Source organism: Cynoglossus semilaevis, chromosome 11 (assembly GCF_000523025.1).
Source record: "Cynoglossus semilaevis isolate Cse_v1.0 chromosome 11, Cse_v1.0, whole genome shotgun sequence".
Taxonomy (NCBI): domain Eukaryota; kingdom Metazoa; phylum Chordata; class Actinopteri; order Pleuronectiformes; family Cynoglossidae; genus Cynoglossus; species Cynoglossus semilaevis.
In genome coordinates, this window is record NC_024317.1 from 9,014,491 (window position 1) to 9,032,514 (window position 18,024).

General features: G+C 39.2%; 1 protein-coding gene across 8 annotated transcripts in view; it reads left to right on the plus strand.

The window, feature by feature from the left end:
- celf4 (CUGBP, Elav-like family member 4) overlaps nucleotides 1-18,024 on the plus strand; it is a 74,910-nt gene that overhangs the window by 53,009 nt on the left and 3,877 nt on the right. For 2 of the 8 annotated variants that reach the window (XM_017036683.2, XM_008320417.3), the window contains exons 3-11: nucleotides 5,900-5,948; nucleotides 11,371-11,499; nucleotides 12,197-12,276; nucleotides 12,616-12,756; nucleotides 13,053-13,191; nucleotides 14,178-14,330; nucleotides 14,612-14,722; nucleotides 17,180-17,242; nucleotides 17,830-17,910. In XM_017036683.2, the coding sequence (XP_016892172.1) occupies nucleotides 5,900-5,948; nucleotides 11,371-11,499; nucleotides 12,197-12,276; nucleotides 12,616-12,756; nucleotides 13,053-13,191; nucleotides 14,178-14,330; nucleotides 14,612-14,722; nucleotides 17,180-17,242; nucleotides 17,830-17,910 (946 nt within the window). The remainder of the gene's footprint in view (nucleotides 1-5,899; nucleotides 5,949-11,370; nucleotides 11,500-12,196; nucleotides 12,277-12,615; nucleotides 12,757-13,052; nucleotides 13,192-14,177; nucleotides 14,331-14,611; nucleotides 14,723-17,179; nucleotides 17,243-17,829; nucleotides 17,911-18,024) is intronic. The other 6 variants (XM_017036686.2, XM_017036684.2, XM_008320418.3 and 3 more) reach the window with 5 other exon arrangements.

Consider the following 18,024-nt stretch of genomic DNA (forward strand, 5'->3'; position numbering starts at 1 on the left):
AACCTTTTTAAAGAAAGCCACTATGTATGCTTCCATTCTGTAGCTTCCATTCTTAATATCTTCCCTATTCAGTTATTGGCAGAACAGATTATATATTGATGATGTCAACATGAAGCTTTTAGTACCCGGCTGTCGAAGGTCACGTCTTGGTGACATTTTGCTTTTACTTACATTTGTAGCTGCATTTACAAATAGCCTTTTTATTGCTTCCTTTTTTTTCAGCTTTGTAGCTTTAACAAAAATCAATTGAGGCTAATATTGGTTTTCCTTGTGAATATTTTTGTCATGACACAGCTGCTTTAACCTCCTCTTGGCCTGTATTGTAAATAGGAAAATGTGTTGACAAATTTCTCCTCACTTTATATTATCATCATAAAAACGATCCAGTCGAGTCAAGGCCTAAATTCAAGGACCTTATGTTTGAAATAGTACAAAAAATAAAACATACAATCTGTTCTTTAACTTTACCCTACCATAACATATATAATTGAATCATTGATAGATGACTATTAGAGTTGTATCAAAGATGAATTTTGCTATTGATGCTTTGCAATACATTTGGCAACCAGGCCAACCGCAGAAACGTGCGTCGGCACATCCTGTCTCCTGCAGCACTCCTAAATAAGATCTGGGTCAGTGTGTTGTGTCCGATAAAGACTATTATGCATATTTTATTATTGACAAAACTGTACTTGTCGAGCTTTGTCCGAGCAAATGTTTTATACAAAGACCTGTCGTTGTGCCTACCAATGTGGGAAGTCAATAAATGTTATTTGACTGATTGACCTGAGTTTCACCCTGAATGAGCACATTTTGTGCTCCGGGAGAACACTCTCCTCCTCACACAAGGCGACGTCCATTAGTCACATTACAGCCCAGCTCTCCGCAGTCTGCAGTGGCATAGTAAAAGTGGTGGAAGGGTGTGAGCTGCCCTTTTGAATTTTTTTCTTCTGAGACTCAGGGAGGCTGCAAGATGTCAAAATCACATAAATATGTATTTTGCTGTAGGGAACCTGGAATATGGGAGGATTTTCCACTGTGTATCAACCTATATTACTATTACAAATCTGCTTAACTTTTTTTTATTATTATTGCAGATTATCCTGTAAACGAGTTGGGGTTTTTTGTTTAGTTTTTTAAAACTGTTTCCCAAAAGCAGCCCAGGGTTACAACCATATTTGTTTGGCTAATGTTTCCTTTGGCATCCTTCCATCCCAGGACAAGTGTTGTGTGTTGCATGCTGAGATATTTTGGAAAGCAGATCTGGGTCGAGTGCTAGTGATTCATTTGACATCATGAATTTGGGCATTTGGTTACACACATACAGTATACAGTACCCACTGGTACTGCTTCTGCAGAGAACAAGAATACCTTGAAAACTCTATGTAATAACAAGGGGAAATGCATAGGGACAATATGTGCACAAAGACAGTGCAAAGCTCACTACCAAAAAAGTTGGTCCAGTTTCTAAAAATGCAATTAAATACGATGTCTGGGAACTGTTGATGTCAACAACTTGGATTTTTTTTTAATTAAATTACAACAAAACAGGAACGGACAATCAAGTCCAATCAGCGTCTCATGAACTGTGTCCACTTCCATATTATTCTATACTAAATGTATAGAATGTATATAATAAGTTTTAATGATTTAGGTTAAAATATGTGTCTAATACAAACACCGAAACGCAGCTGATATAAAGGTGGAGAGAATGGCCTTCAGCTGCAGAATGCAAAAGAGAGCAAGTTTTGACAACTGTAGAAGGTTGACGTTATGAAGGCAGCGTTTCTGGCTTCCCTGAGAGAGTTTCTCGGAGTGCTTTCTCACTGTGATAATGAAATGACCCAGCCTGCACCACTCCCCCCTTCCCCCTCTTTCTCTCCCTCTCTCCCTCTCCCCCTGTCTTTCTCTGAAAAACACATCTGCTAGACAAGGTTGGAAATGAGAAAACCCTAGCTCCTCGTCTGTTTCCTAGTGCACACTTTCAATATTCTTTTTTTTTTCCCCCACAGATAATGATATGAGCCTGAGTGACTGCTTTTTTTTTTTCCCCACAGATAATGATATGAGTCTGAGTGACTGCACACCGTGTGTGTGTGTGTTTATATGTGTATTGTTTTGGAAGCTAGCAGTTGTAATAAAATGAACCTGAAGCACATTTGACATAACAAGGTACTATACTGAAATTCAGTGGATAAAAAATCCCATAGAGCTGTCACTGTAACATTGTTTCTGTGATGCTGTGTTTGTGCTTCGTACACAGCTAAATCAATACAGTAAGCAGCAAAACTCACTTCAAGGACTTCAATTTTGTCCCGTTTTCAGGGCCGAATCCAATAACACAAACTATTGTCCCGCAATATTTGGAGCTAATTTTATGGGCTCCGCTGGATATTCAAGCCGTACCAGACTGATTCAGAAGAATGACTCACCAGCGTGGTACGGCACAGGCTGCATGCAGACCATGAATTCCCTCGGCTTCTAGTTACCAGGGAATCTATGGCAGCACTGAGGCAGAGCGCTGTCATTTAGTTACATAATCAAGGGAGAAGTCTAGCAAGACTTCATGTGCTACACACACACACACACACACACACACAAACAACAGTGGATATATACAGTAGAGGTGTGTGTGTGTGATGTTTGTGACAAATCCAAATGATGGAGCAAAATTATATGGAGCCATGTCGAGAAGAAAATTTGAAAAGTATAACTCTGAATTATGCTTCATAGAGCTGGTGAATTTAAGTCGTTACTGTGGCTCTCCATAGCGACTTAGAGAACGTGTCAAGAGTCAGTTTCAAAACTTTGGTGAAACCGTTGTCTTCAAATGTTAATCAGTCAACAGCCCCTCGGAAAATCCATATACGTCAACACATATACACACAAACACACACACATATATGTAGATATATATGTGTGTGTATATAAACAGTATGTACATGCTTACATATGGTTGTAAGTGTGTGTGTGCATGCATGAGGGGAGGGGGGGGTGTGAATAAGTGTGTGCTTGGATATAATTGCATTTACAAGGCCGAGAGTAAAACCGTGCGGTGTATGAGGCATTAGCAGGGTAGCTGTGGAGATCAGCCAATTTACTCATGTCGACACACACACACAAACACACACACAGAACCATTTACATATCAACTGTGTTTGCCCACATGTGCACCTACAGTATATGCATGAAAATCACTGTTGGTGCATGGCGTCTGTTTTTCAGCCCATGTGTGACATTTTGTCTGCTCATGGAGTGTGTTAATAGTTTAAAACTAGCATTAGGCTGAAGGGAGCTTGGTGTTTTGTCTCCATGTTGCGCTGCTTCTCCTGATGCTCAATGCTGCCATCTGGCTTTGGCTGTTTCCACCTCAGACATCCTCCGGGAGCTATCAGTGCTAGTCAGCGTCTGCTTTTAACAACTGTTTGGGGATCAGTTGTCCATCGGGCTTCTGCTAACTCCCCCTATTATGAGCAGGATGATAAAGCTGACCGTGGAGCAGTTTATGTGCCAGGGATAATGGAGACTACTGATCGTGAGCTCAAAAAAAATGCAAGCAGCTTTCTCGGACAAATGGAACATAATGGTATTAAATGATGATAAATGATATTTTCAAAGTCATTTCAAAACTATAAGCAAGAATCAAGATTTTATATATACATACATATATATATGTAGAAACTGACTCAATATGTGGCAGTACAAAGCGAGCCAGTGTCCTAAAACTTGGTTCTGTGCATTTGGAAGTAAAATCAGAAGAAAAAAAAACAACTTGTTTTTAAATACTTTGTAATAAAACACAGTCAGAGGCCAAAAGGCGGCTTCGTATTTTAATTTATACGGAGCTAATTGAAAAGGATTCTTCTTGTTTTTATGTTTGAGCAAAAGAAGGTCTATTTTAATGTTTGTTTATTTTCGAATCCCACCTAAATATCTGATGGAATATTTTGCATAAGTTCATGTGGAATCAAAAAGTGAGGCTATGGCTGCATAGCACAAATGTCAGTATATTTGTATATTATTCTAAGCGTTAATAGGGAATGGGATGGTGTTATGTTTATTTACAGACTTTGAAAAAGAAAAACATACGTCTGTAGCTTTCCACATGCCTCGAATATTTTTACAGTACCTTGAATATAAGTGCAAAAAAACAAAAAGCAACGTGATAAACAGCACCTTTGAGAGAGAAGTCAGTCAGAGACCAGCGCTTGCATATGAAAGCAGCTGAGGCAGAACACAATTAGGTCAGACTGAGGCCACACCATTTGTATGGGTCATGGTAAAAGCGCTCATATGTATGCAGGCTTATAGGCCCTCTGGGAGCACTGGGTTGACCTTGTCCCATACTCTGATCTATGTCCTCACCCCCACTCCTCCATCCTCTTTTTCTCATTCCTCCACTCTTCTCTCCTCTTTTTTTCTCCTCTCATTCTTTTATTAATAGCAGATTCCTATCCCCTCAGTCAGCACCCACCAATTTCTCTTAACTTTTTCCAATTAGTTTGTCTTCTTTCTCACCTTCCTTTTGCCCCCCACTTATTCCCCTGCCAATTAAAACATTTTTATTCACATCCTTCTTTTACCCCTTCTACTCCCTTTCCCTCCCTGTTTTTTTTTTTTTTTTTTTACTCATTTTAACTCCCTTTCTTCCATTGCCCATTTTCTTCATCCTCTCTCATCTTTTTTCCATATCAACAGCCGGTCTGATAAATAATGCATCACAGCACATTAAAAACATTAGTAGGGTTCTCTTGGCTGTCCAAGGAAAGGAGGAGACGAGGGAGAGGGTGGAATGGGTAACTCCTTTTTAACTAAGCATTACGGAGAATTATGAGATTTAATATTAGCTGCAGAAATGCTCCAGAGGAGGGTGAAGGTCCAGGCATTAATTGTGTTTGTATGGCGACAGTGTGCCCCTCGTGCTCCGGGGTTTCTGGTTTTGGTGCGTCATCTAAAGCACCAACATTTATTAGGACAGTGACTGTATCAGCAAATGCAAAATAAATGATTTAATGACATTTAGCAAAACAATGACGTTGCATCGCACACAACCTTGACCTTTTCATACTCCCTTTTTGCTCACCTTCTTCGATATTGCTTACACACACACACATACACACACACTAATCCATCCTGCTGCTTCATTCCTCCTGGTAGCATAGCGATTGGCATTATTAAAAATTGATTGGCGGCAAACATTTAGCAGAGTGAAGAGCTTTGACACGTAGGGCTGAAATGAAAGCAGGGCCTGGACGGACACGCGTGGGCAGAGACGGACTGTGTGTGTGTGTGCGTGGGTGTGTGTGGGTGTGTGTATGGTACGTTCGGCTTTTGTGTGTGAGGCAGAGAGAAGTTTGTGCAAGAAAATTTTGCAGCACAGCTCAGGAGTTTTAACGCTCACACAACTCTGCATGTGTGTGTTTGTGTGTGTGTATCCACAGCAATATATCTTATCCACATAAACCACATCATGAATCATGATAGCATCCAGAAGCAGCCACAGAGATGATACACAGTCCCTGAAGCTTAGCTAACACACAGTTACCTCTCCACCATCCCTCTATCGTTTTCCTCATCCTTCTGCTCATACCCCTCTACAACCCTCCTCCTCACTCCTTTCATCTCAGATCAAATAATTTTTTCCAACCCATATTCCCAACCAACCGTCTTTCCCCAATGGCAATCCTGCTACAGTTTGGGGGATTTTATTTTTATTCCAGTCTACCCTCAATTTAGTGAAGAAAACCCTAAAAAAAGAATAGGGAGTGTGTGTGTGTTATTAAATGAGTAGTTAATAGTAATATTCTCTCTCTCTCTCTCTCTCTCTCTCTCTCTCTCTTTCTCTTTCTCTATCTCTTTGGTTATACTCTATTTGCTCCTCTTTCTATCTCTGTCACAGATGAACAGACCAATCCAGGTTAAGCCAGCAGACAGTGAGAGCCGAGGAGGTATGTAACCTTTCTGTCTTGTTTTTCTCTCTACTTTAATTTCTTTCCCTTCCTCCGGACCTGCATGTTTGCTGCCTGCATATGTCAGCCTAACCATTATCTGTCCTATAACACAATGCTCTGTGTGTCAATGCAGGCTGACAGTGCAGCCTGGCCCTATACAGAACATGTTAAGCAGCTCAGATGGCTGGCACAGCCTCCACCGTGGAGCTGGTTGATGAATATACATTCAACCAAACACACAGAGAAACACACAAAGAAGCACATGTTTGGTTGTGTTGTCATGCAGGTTTCACTTTAGCACCTTAATACCCTGAAATCCTATTTGACTAATGTTGAAGTCACACCATGTAAATGACTCTAAATGACAGGTCAGTGTGAACAACAGTGAGGTAGCCTGTCCGTCTTGCGAGGTATTTTCTGTTTATTTGACTCTGTAGTGACAGACAAGACATCTTAAAGCTGTTTTTTCACAAAGTCTGGATTGGTAGTGACCCGCTCCTGACACCAATCAATGCACTGTACAAAAGAAGATTGATGTCGTTTAAACGGTTTTGGCTGAAGTCTTTCAAACTTTGCAGTTTTTAATATAATTGGCAGCAGAATGATTCTTCATGCAGGAGGAGTGAAAAAGTGATGAAAAAAGAAGAAATAGAGCATGCAAGGAGTTGTGAGTTGATAAGCCGGGTGCAGCACAAGGGCTGAAAGAAAGGTGCAAGTTGGTAAAAAAAAAAAGAAGAAAAAAAAAGTGTGACATGCTGTTCCATATAGTTTGGTGGGGCTGTGAGTATGATTGATTGTGTGGCATGGAACAGAGGCGAGCACTGAGATCGACAAAGCAAAGTGAGGCCAATGCGGTACATCTGTGCTTCTTTCTGATTATGTCTGTCTATTCTCCTCAACCCAGTTTTACTTGTTACTTACCGATGTCTTCATCTATCTGATTATATCAGGTTTTAAGACCACAGGCTAATTGCGAGTCTAGAGGATAAAATGAGCCTATCAAATTTTAGAAGCATAAATATTTGCTGAAAAATATTACAAGTAATAGCCCAACATTTAAAAGTATTTGAGTATTAACTGTGAAATGCTGTTGGCTAATGTGTAAGTCCTCTACTCTTGCAGTTGCCTGGTCGGCTTATTATGGGTAAATTTGGGCTTTTTTCTTCTGTAATGTAACTTTAAACCTGAAGTAATATGGGGAGTTTTGTGTGATTGGTTAATTTGATGGGTGTGGTTTATCCGAAAAAGGGAAAATGCTACTGCTTGTGGAGGAGGTTGTATTAATGAAAGTTATTATAAAAAATAGTTATATATTAAAAAAAATACATTCCTGTCAAATCACATTATTAACAACCATAGACCTTAAAGACTTGACCTTAAAGGCTGAGATTAGAAGGGTTGAGCTTTGGGGTTGTTAATATTAGCTAGTAGCTACCATTGGCAAAGTAAGCATTAATGTTAGCGACGTAGTAAACAGTATTTCAAAATGCTAAAATGTATTTAGCTTCAGGGGTTCTGTGCTAAAAAGTAAAAGGCACCAAATTATTATCCCCTCAAATTTGTTAGTTTTCAAGTACTTTTAAATCCCCCCCCCTCACCCCTCATACTGAGCCAATTAATTATAAGACCGCAACTTTTCCTCCGTTCTATCATCAGCAGCCTTCAGTGTGGCTTTCACTTTTGTCTTTGTCTACATCCTCGCAGTATTTTTATTTACAATTTAATTCTTAAATGGACTGGCTTTAATTATTATCAAGTAATTTGACTATATACATGCATATAGCTATCTCATTAGCTTATTGACAAGAGTTTTAATAGTTCATTGTTCTATACCTTGTGGTACTTCCAAGGTTTCTTGATAATAATTCATTCTTGTTTTTGACACCCGGTCGAACATTTTTTTAACTTGTCATGCACTTCACCCGCTTCGTGAGCATCATCAATTGTTTTCTCAACTCTTTCTCGAAATATATTGTTTTGTTTATGTTATTATGCTTTCACAAGTGTCAGCTTAATCCCCAAAGTAAGATCTGACATGGGAAGTATATCTCAAGACTTTTTAAGGATTTAATGCTTTACTGCTATGTCAACATAGTTGATTCACCTTCGCCTCAGTGAGTTCCAAGCACTTACAAGAAACACTTCTGAGAAACACTCAAATGAGTGCATTACAAGGTAAAACTATACAATAAATAAAGTAAGATAAAATCCCTCAGTAAACAGTAAATATAATCCACATCCACAAGTCCATTAGAAGAAATAAATCTAGATCAGGAAGTAGAAATAAATAGCATAAAAATACACTCTGGAGTATATGAAGAGAGATTTGAAGTCACATTACATCAGCAGCTCTGCACACATACAATTTATTGTCAAAGTGCACCATGAAAATGAACAAAGAATTATGAATAATACACTTTCACTTGTTTTGATCTTCTTCGTTTTTTGTTCAAATATGAAATACTAAGTACGGGACAGGTGGACAGGTCTTTTAGGGAGTACCTGAGAATGCGGACATACACTTTACTTTACAAATTTAAATGCTTTTTGTAATGTAAAGAAAAACACAAGTTAAATTCCACATTTTCTGGATTAAAAACAGCTGTGGTAACAATGAAAGATACTGACATTGTTATAATAATTACAAGTTTCAGTAGGTGAATTACTACAGGTTAAAATGCTACATGGGCCTTCAAATACATGCTGCTTATAGCTTCATTTAAACCATTGCATTTTATGTCTTCATTTTTGTTCATATCGTTACGCGGGGTAGTGTAGTAAAGCACAAGTACACAGCACTATTTCTCGGAAATGCTGAAAATGAAAGTGCATTTTATAAAGTCATGACAGAATAATCCGAATGATTACTTCAGTTCAGAGTGCTTGATGTTAAAGATGTTAAGATGTTAAAATAAAATTAGAATTGTGTATGATCCATGACAACAGCAGGCCCTCTATATCTTATAGGAAAATAAGGACGAGTCAGTGTCAAATGTTGTCTCTGGGTGAGAGAGAGAGCTTTACATTATTGTTAGGACTAGTGTATATTGATTTGCTCTCCACAGTACCTGTGTGTATTTGTGTGTGTGAGCGTGTGTGTCTGCATCTTCTTTCCCCAAGAAAGATGTAATCTTTATTAGTGCCCTCTCTTGGGAACTGTCGACTCCGGCCAATGAGGTGTGTACCATTAATGTGTACGTGTGTGTGATAATAAAATCGAGATGGGGGGTGGGAAGGTTGTATGTGCTTGTGTGTGTGTGTGTCCTCAACCCATGATGTGTGCTCCACTCTCGTAAACACCCCCCACCACCCATGCAAGGCCAGAGCGCAGATTAGTCTTGTTGACTCGGCAAGGACACCCTGTCACGCACAGACAGTGAGAAACAGAACCTCGGTGTGCACGTACACACGTATTTACTCATACCTATACACTTGTTAAGCTGCAGAGCGCGTTCAAAGGCAATTGCACTGAGGCTCATTAATTTCCCAACATATACATCCATTTCCACAAAGCTAAGAATCTGTGTAACGTAAAAACAGACGGCCCTGCACACTGACACATCTGCTGCTGTTGTGCAATAACACGCTTTCACCATCTGCCCTGCAGTTCCCCTCAAACACTTGTTCGATGACCTTGTCACACTGTCACACTGTCACACTGTCACACTAATGAACTAATGCTGAACTCAGGTCTGCTGATATTTTCTTTAAGCCAAAACTTTTTTTCATAAATCTGAATGAAATCCACAAAAACATTTGCCTGGATAACAAAAAGCATCTATCTATCTATCTCTCCAAAAATTGTACTCAAGTAAAAGTACTGTTACTTCAGAATAACATTACTCAAGTAGAAGTAAAAAGTAATCATCCAAATAATTACTTGAGTAAAAAAGTACTTGGTGAAAAAAGTACTCAAGTACTGAGTAACTGTTGAGTAAGATCTGATTTTTTTTAATGAGCATTAAAGCAGTTGGACAAAATTACAGAGAAGAGAGTTTATTCTATCAATAAAATAATTAAATAAAACAAATTAATTAAATACCTTAAAATAATCTTTAGGTAAATCAATGAAATAATACATAAAAGAGAAAAAAAAACAAAACAAACAAATGATTTTAATTCAAACTTACAGCAACATATTTCCTCAGGTTGGACGTTAAGTTTTTGAATGCTGAAATATCTGGTTATATATAATATGTTTGCTTTGGGAGACACAAAAGACACCTAACTGCTGTTCCGCACTGAACATGTTTTCAGTATGAGGCCAGAGGTGTGCCTCCTCGTCTTTGCCTGCATTGCCAACCGTTGTTCTACCATTTTCTGCAATCAAAGATGGCGGTGAATATTGACAGCAGTAGCTGCTATACTAACCCGTCCCGTCGTTAAGATTGAGTATGGTCACGTGTATCCAAAAAATGAAGTACTCATACATACTCAGTAGTCATGTCAAATACTCCAAGCATCCCTTGTCACAGATGTGCATCTTCAAAAATTGTTGACGTATTTCTACTAAATCTAGCTCTGTGAACTTGTTTCCTGTTTCGTAGCTATCTTTTTTCTTTTTTTTTTTTTACCTCCTTTAGCCTCATTAATGTGCAACAGGCATGGTATCCTGTCTGTCCTGCACATTTCATTATAACAATAATTGCATCAGTAAGTGTGTTGCACTATCTAAATAAACCCCTCTGGACATATTGTGGATCTTATCTTACAGTTCAATTAAATTTTAATTATGCCTTGACCTGAGCCCAGCCACGTCAGTGTTGTCTGATACATTTCTATGACAGGCACCACTCCATAGCTATAAGTTCACTACGAAACTAACATGTTGCAGTTAGCGACGCCTGATTAGAACAACACTCCCATATATTGCTGCTGTAGTGTAAAAACAGATCCTAGGCCAACTGAATTCCAGTCAAAGTAACAAAGTATCTTGTTTGGAGCTCAAAGGTAGAACAAGTGTACTAACATGCTGACATGTTACATTTTAGCAAAACAATCCACAAAGTAATGGTTTTGTATCTTTATGAACTATGGGGAAATACATTTACTGTGTTAGTAGAATGTAACAAATACTGCGACCAACTCAGACAAGGCATACTGCGTCAGACATGTTTCCTCAGGATAGGAACTGATAAAAAGATACTGCATGTAACAACCTACAAACAATAGAAAATACATAAGTTAGCACACGAGGGAACCGACTGGCTTAGGTTTGTTAAAGATGTTTGACCTCAAAGGGACTATAGAAGCCTTTTTTGTAGCCACTTCCGACGCCCACATTTGAGCTGCTTAGGGTTTTTCACCTTTTGACATTTAATTTAATGTCAGTGAATATTCAGCCATAATATATCCTTTATTATACTGTAATATCCTGTAATACACTCCTCTGATCATGGCCTGTCTGTTTTCCATTTAGAAGACAGAAAGCTGTTTGTGGGCATGCTCAACAAACAACAGTCAGAAGACGATGTGCGACGACTGTTTGAGTCCTTCGGCAACATTGAGGAATGCACAATCCTCAGAGGACCCGACGGTAACAGCAAAGGTGCGTTTAGAGCAGGCGGACATTACGCAATCAACATGGCCATTAGACATAAAACAGAAAAGGTACATGCTGTACATTTGGAAAGCAGTAAAAGACTTAGAAACATTTGCATAGCCGTCACAGTTACTATATATATACAAAGTTGAACCCAATTAACCTGACAAGTCAACTACATCTGATAAGAAAAAAATCAACCCCCTTTAAGCTTGCCAGAAAAATGTCAGTTCAGAATCTACGGGAGTGCTCGACGAGTCCATTGCCTAAAGTTCATCATTGGTCTTAGCAGGCAGTCAATAAAGGCTGATGATAACTAAGCCTAACGATTACAGTGAGCTTGATCATTCTGATGTGTCCGTGTACTCAATTAACATGTCCTCATCCGACAGCTTACGTGGCTAAGTGGGCTTTAGCTCAATAATTACTTGGAAGTTGATCATTTGAATTCATCAACAGGGTTGTCAATAGTAAGCCACAGCAGAGTGCTGTGACATTTTGGGGCCAATCCCTAGATCACAACCAGTGTCACAGAGGAAAAGCACAGAGCAAGAACTTTTTCAGTTTGTATCTTGTTACTGCTACAGTGATTTTCTGTGATTGTTATATTTTTCGACAAACTTTTTCCTCCCAGTGAGTTTTCATTCACTTTCATTCACTTATTTGCTTCCTCCTCTTCATTTTCTGCTTCCCCTCTCTCCAGGTTGTGCATTTGTAAAATATTCCTCTCATGCTGAAGCTCAGGCAGCCATCAGTGCACTACACGGCAGCCAGACAATGCCTGTGAGTACACCCTAACTGTGTGTGTGAGCCTGTAGATTTATGTGCGAGAGGTGAGTCACACAGAGAGATGAGTCACATAGCACTTAATTACCTTCTTAAAGTAAAGTTATACCTTATTAATCCCCATGAAAAAAATTGTCCCTGTATATACGAGACTTCCTAGGTATTTCATTGTAATGGGAACCAATTGCTGAAAGGCTGTTGCTTTGGTGAAATATATAGAGCAGAGGATTTGTGCAGGAGCAGAAACGAGCCTGTGTCTCAGGTCTGTCAGTACACACTAACATGCTGCCTGGTCTGTCTCTGTGTGTGTGGCTGGGGGGATGTGTGTGTTCACAGGGCGCCTCCTCCAGTCTCGTGGTAAAGTTCGCTGACACGGATAAGGAGCGTACTATTCGCCGCATGCAGCAGATGGCTGGTCAGATGGGCATTTTCAACCCCATGGCCCTGCAGTTTGGAGCCTACGGAGCCTATGCTCAGGCAAGATATCCTTAAAAGCTTCTAATTATCCACAGAATCTCAGTCAATGGCTTTAATGGTCCCCCTAAAATGATTTTCCTCCTAAACTTGGATTCCCAGATTTAAAATGTCTTAATATTAGTTTGAAACAAGATGGAACTTTAAATTATTTTTCTACTACTAAATAAATATTCTGTATCTGTATCTTTGCTTTCTTGGTCAGTTAATAATGTCTTCATGTAACTTCTTTCTCAAAACCACTTTTGTTATTCTGTACTCCCCTTTTTAAATTTTTTTTTCCTCTTTTCACTGCACAGGTGCAGCAGCAGGCAGCGTTAATGGCATCTGTTGGCCAGGGAGGCTACCTTAGTCCAATGGCAGCCTTTGCTGCTGCCCAGATGCAGCACATGGCAACCATCAATGGTCTCCCAGGAGCACCACTGACCCCTACATCGGGTAAAACAAGTGAAATATCAAAGTTTAAAGAACCATACTGTGTTTTATTACGAACACAAACATTCCCACTGTGTTTTCATCTTTGTAAATTCAGTCATAATATAAAGTAATATAAAAAAAGGGTCCTTTTCAAATTTGAAATATTCCACTAGGACCAAAACGAAAGGCTTTATTCAACCATCCTAATTAAAATACACTTAATTCCTTCATTACCACGAGGAAATATTTTGCAAACTAAATGTGCAATAATGTGTCAAGTGCATGTACTGTATAGCTTGTGATAATGCTGTAAATTAGCAGTAAAAAGCCTCAGTTTTGTCCAAAATATTTTGCTGTTGTCATTCAATACAACTAAGCCTTTATGATTTGTGTAAGAAAAATGAAGAGAAAGAACAGTGAGTGTTGCCCCAGGAGTGTAAAAAATCAATTTTAGAATCAAATTAATATTCTTTCCACACTCAGGCAATAGTGAAACTCTTTAAATGTCAACTGCATCTCCATAACGCAGTAACAGTATGTGCATGTGCATCAAATACGAGCCCCCTTTTACATAGCACTTAATTCTGATGTAAACTGTGTGCCATTAGAAAATGGGCTAAGTAGGAACACGCAGTAGTGAATTGATACTGGCATGAAGAAATTACACTTGAAATATTCCAAGATGTTTTGATGCGGTGCAAATGAGAACAATACACTGGTGTTATAACAACCAATCATCGCAGACAAATGTGTAATTTTTGGCCAATCGACATCATCAACAATGCCTGGCTGCCTGTCTTGATTCACATCTAATATCTGGAGCATCACAGTGACGCCCCCAGCAGGGCAGGAAACCTCCCCTGACCTTTAGTGTCTTCACCAGGTCACTGAAGCAGCTCCTCTGTCGTAACTAGATATGAGTCGAAGTAAAAACTTTTCCACAATTTCTTGGGTGAAAAACATTGTAATGCTGCATGTTCTGTCTGTTTTTTTGTCAATGGCTGCAGGTGGTAGTACTCCCCCAGGCATCAGCGCCCCAACAGTGACCAGCATTCCCTCCCCCATTAGTGTAAATGGTTTTACTGGCATGCCACCGCCCCAGGCAAATGGGCAGCCCCCTGCAGAAGCTGTCTTTACCAACGGGATACACCATTACCCTGGTAAGCCTGATGAATTTAATGGTATAAATGAAAGGATTATGAAAAAGTTGATTAATGTGTTTTTTCTTTTAAATCTACATTACAAATGTCTAGCAGTGGGTTCGTGAAAATTAAAGGCAGGATTGAGATGTTTTTTTTATTTCCGAGGAAGTATAGATACAGTCCAGTCATGGAGCATGTTGATAAGATGAGATATTTGGCAAAGGTGTGCACTGGTTCCTCAATGGTTTTGTTTGTGAAGAGGTGAAAAAAAATCCCTTTTTACACTCTTGTCTCCCCAGTATTGCAGGAGGTGGTTTTTAGGGAGGACTCTGAGAAAAACAGCTTGGGCGTGGCTCCGCGAAGTTGTTTTGGGGTTCAGGGTGGCTGCTTCCTCTCTTCTCTCTCTGAAGGTAGAATTCTCCCCCCTCCCCAGACTACACTATCCCTCACACTTCTTCCCTCATGCCTCCCAATATGTTCCATACTCCAGAACCTCTTCTCTATGTGCTCAAATAAGATCTTTGATTTGTAAAATAACATTCACAACATTCACACACACTCATACCTGCTGTGTTCACTAGCGACTGAATCAGTCTGGACTGATGTTAACACCAGATCTGAATGAGGTCATTAAACATATCACAAAGAGCCCGAGCTGTTTACATGGGCTTCAAACCCCCCCCAGATCCCAGTCCAATCAAAAATGCAGGCTGCATCAGCATAAGTCGAACCTACCAAAGGTCTCATTCACAAAACCTACAGAATGTCCTTAATAACACAAGGCACTTGACGTGACCTAATCATTCAGTGATGTTAGTGTGTTGAATACATTTAAGCTATTGGTTTTAAAGTTAAGGCGACACCATCTGATACAGTATCTGACAAATGTTTCAAACAAATGAAAAAGTCATGGTTTATTTATGCAAGTAAAAGTGGAATTTCTTTCAGTTAATTCTCAACACGTCTGTGGCAGTATTCCAATGTAGAATTAATTTTAGTTTTGGTTTTGGTTCACAACAGGTCACAACTGCTGATTTACCTCCTCTGAAGACTAAAATTCCTTCTTTTCAAATATTCTCTCAGTTTTGGAAAAAAATGGGGGAAAAACAGAAAAGTAACTCAAAGCCTGACAGGACGATAATAAAACAACTTATCAAAGCTGTGTGAGACACATGTCCTGACATGTTTTAGTGACCACTGATTGTGGTGCATTCATTTCAGTTACATTCATTTACAGCAATAACCTACACTACTGTAGTAATATCGAGTTGATTTCCCAACATCTTTTCAATATATACGTACACTGCGTCTTTCCTAACTGCTTAAAGTTGAGAGGATAAAAAAATGAGGGTAGTGATCCAAATGATGTAGGTCATTCTGACGCTGTTTCATTACTGTTGAAATGAGCTGAAAATGAACAGGTTGAAGTTCAATTTTAAAGCCACACAAACCTAATAATTTGTTACTGCCTTTAAACCATCATTTATCAGACAAAGGAGGAAAAGGAAAAAAGAATATAATGTCAGGATTCTTTGAATCAAAAACATGTTTTTGCTGTCTCTTGGTCAGTTCTATATAAGAAAATATAAAAAATATTTTAATTTTTTTTTTATTTTAGGATTAGATATAACTTTTCTGAAATTGGTTTTCCAATACTGATGCTGCTAGAAGCTCTCTATTTTTTTTTTTTTTTTTGTCGTGTTTTGTTTTGTAAGTACTTCACATAGATATAATGCATTACCCGGCCACTTCACGTAACCTCTACTCCAAATATACACCTTTTCGTGATCCTTAGCGTAACATAAATGTGACTTCAATTCTAATCCTAACTCCAGGCTAAACCTGCAAATGTCCCCATAAGTACAAGTGTGTCCCCACATGTGAAGCTTTACCAGCACAGACACACACACACACTGTGCTTTCATATGTAAAACTGTGAGGTTGATGACAAGCTATTAGCCAGATAATTTACAACCTGTCTACACAGTCACAAATTGTCTTGAGTAAATATTCCAGACAGGTTTTCAGAGAATGATAAACAACATTCTTTAAACCGATTTCTGAACATAACATAATACGTTTACAATTTCACAGAGCTTTGATTTGAGCACATACTTCCTTGGTTAGTTGAGCTTTTGAGGTATTTGAACTCAGTGTTTTGTAGTTCTGTGTTTTTTGTGATGGAGTTACTGGTATGTGTGTGCGAGAGAGAAAGAGTTTAGTGCATGTGAAGTTTGTTTAGTGTGAATGTACTGTGAACCAATAGATAAGTGTTGCACAGCATCAGGGTGAGTTCTGTGTGTTTTCAGCCTAGAAAGTGTTTGTTTTTCATTATTTAGTAACAACTATTTATTTTATCAGGAAGATGTTTTTTTCAGTGTGTGTTGATTCCTTTTATGGTACTTGTATAATTCTGTGGTGCCAGTCAAACTAAGTGTTGTTTTACATTGTGTAAGTAAGGTCCTTTAAAGTTTTAATTGTACTCCTAACAACATGTTTTTAAATTTTTTGTGAGGCGCATCAAATTGAAAGAGGCTCGAAATTTCTTTTATCACTTCGTGGGAAACGAAGGTTGATGCCGCTGTATTTTCTAACCTTGTGTTTTCCTCTTCTTTTCACCTATCTGTCTCCTCTCCCTCCACACACACCCCCACCCCTCCATCCTCACCCTTATTTGGTATTGCTCCTACTTTCTTCTTTGCCCTCTTTCCATCTATATTCTCCGTCCGTCCCACTCTGCCATACCCACATCCCAAACACTCGTTCACTCACTCACACTCCTCCATCCATCCATCCACCCACACACACACACACAACCACTCCCTCACCCTCTACCTCCCTCTCCTCCTGACTCTGTGTCGGAGCAGCTCAAAGTCCCACTGCAGCTGATCCTCTCCAGCAGGCTTACACCGGAGTCCAGCAGTATGCAGGTCTGTCTGTCACTTGACCAGAATTAAAGATTGAGAGGGTGAGGGGAGGGAGGGGGCAAGGGTGTCGAGAGAGTGATGAATTAAGCAACAGAACTGTTGGTCCTAAGTTTTAAATATACCAATTTTAATTTTTAGTGTTTCACTAGATTTATTATTTTGGCTGTGTATGTGTGTATAAGTGTTCTCGTATACCTGACCTGTGTAGACACTCTTCCATGGCTTGTCTTTATGGGGACATTTTCTAGGTCCCCATTGAGTGAGACTGTTCAAGATTTACTTTGAGTTAAGATTACAAGTAGGGTCTGATTGGAGTTAGAGTAAGGATTAGGATTAGGCATACACTGTTTAAGGTGGGAGCTAGGGAATGTATTATGTCTAAGGGAGCTCACTAAACACAAAAAGTGTGTGTGTGTGTGTGTATGTGTGTGTCTGTGATTGTTCGAGACTCCTATTCTGTATTGCGGGCTAACAGATCGATAGCCTGCTACGTCTCTGCATATATCACAATGTTTGTATGTAGTCAAGTGCGTGTGTGTAATCATGACTGTTATCTGATCCTTGCGTGTGTGTGTATGTGTGTGTCTCAGCAGCCTACCCAGCTGCATATGGCCAGATCAGCCAAGCCTTCCCCCACCCTCCACCCATCATTCCACAGCAGCAAAGAGAAGGTAACACCGTCCACCATTTATTTGTACTGTATGCAATTGTCAACTGTACAGACATAGCAGTCTTATATATATATATATATGTGTGTGTATATATATATATATATATATATATAT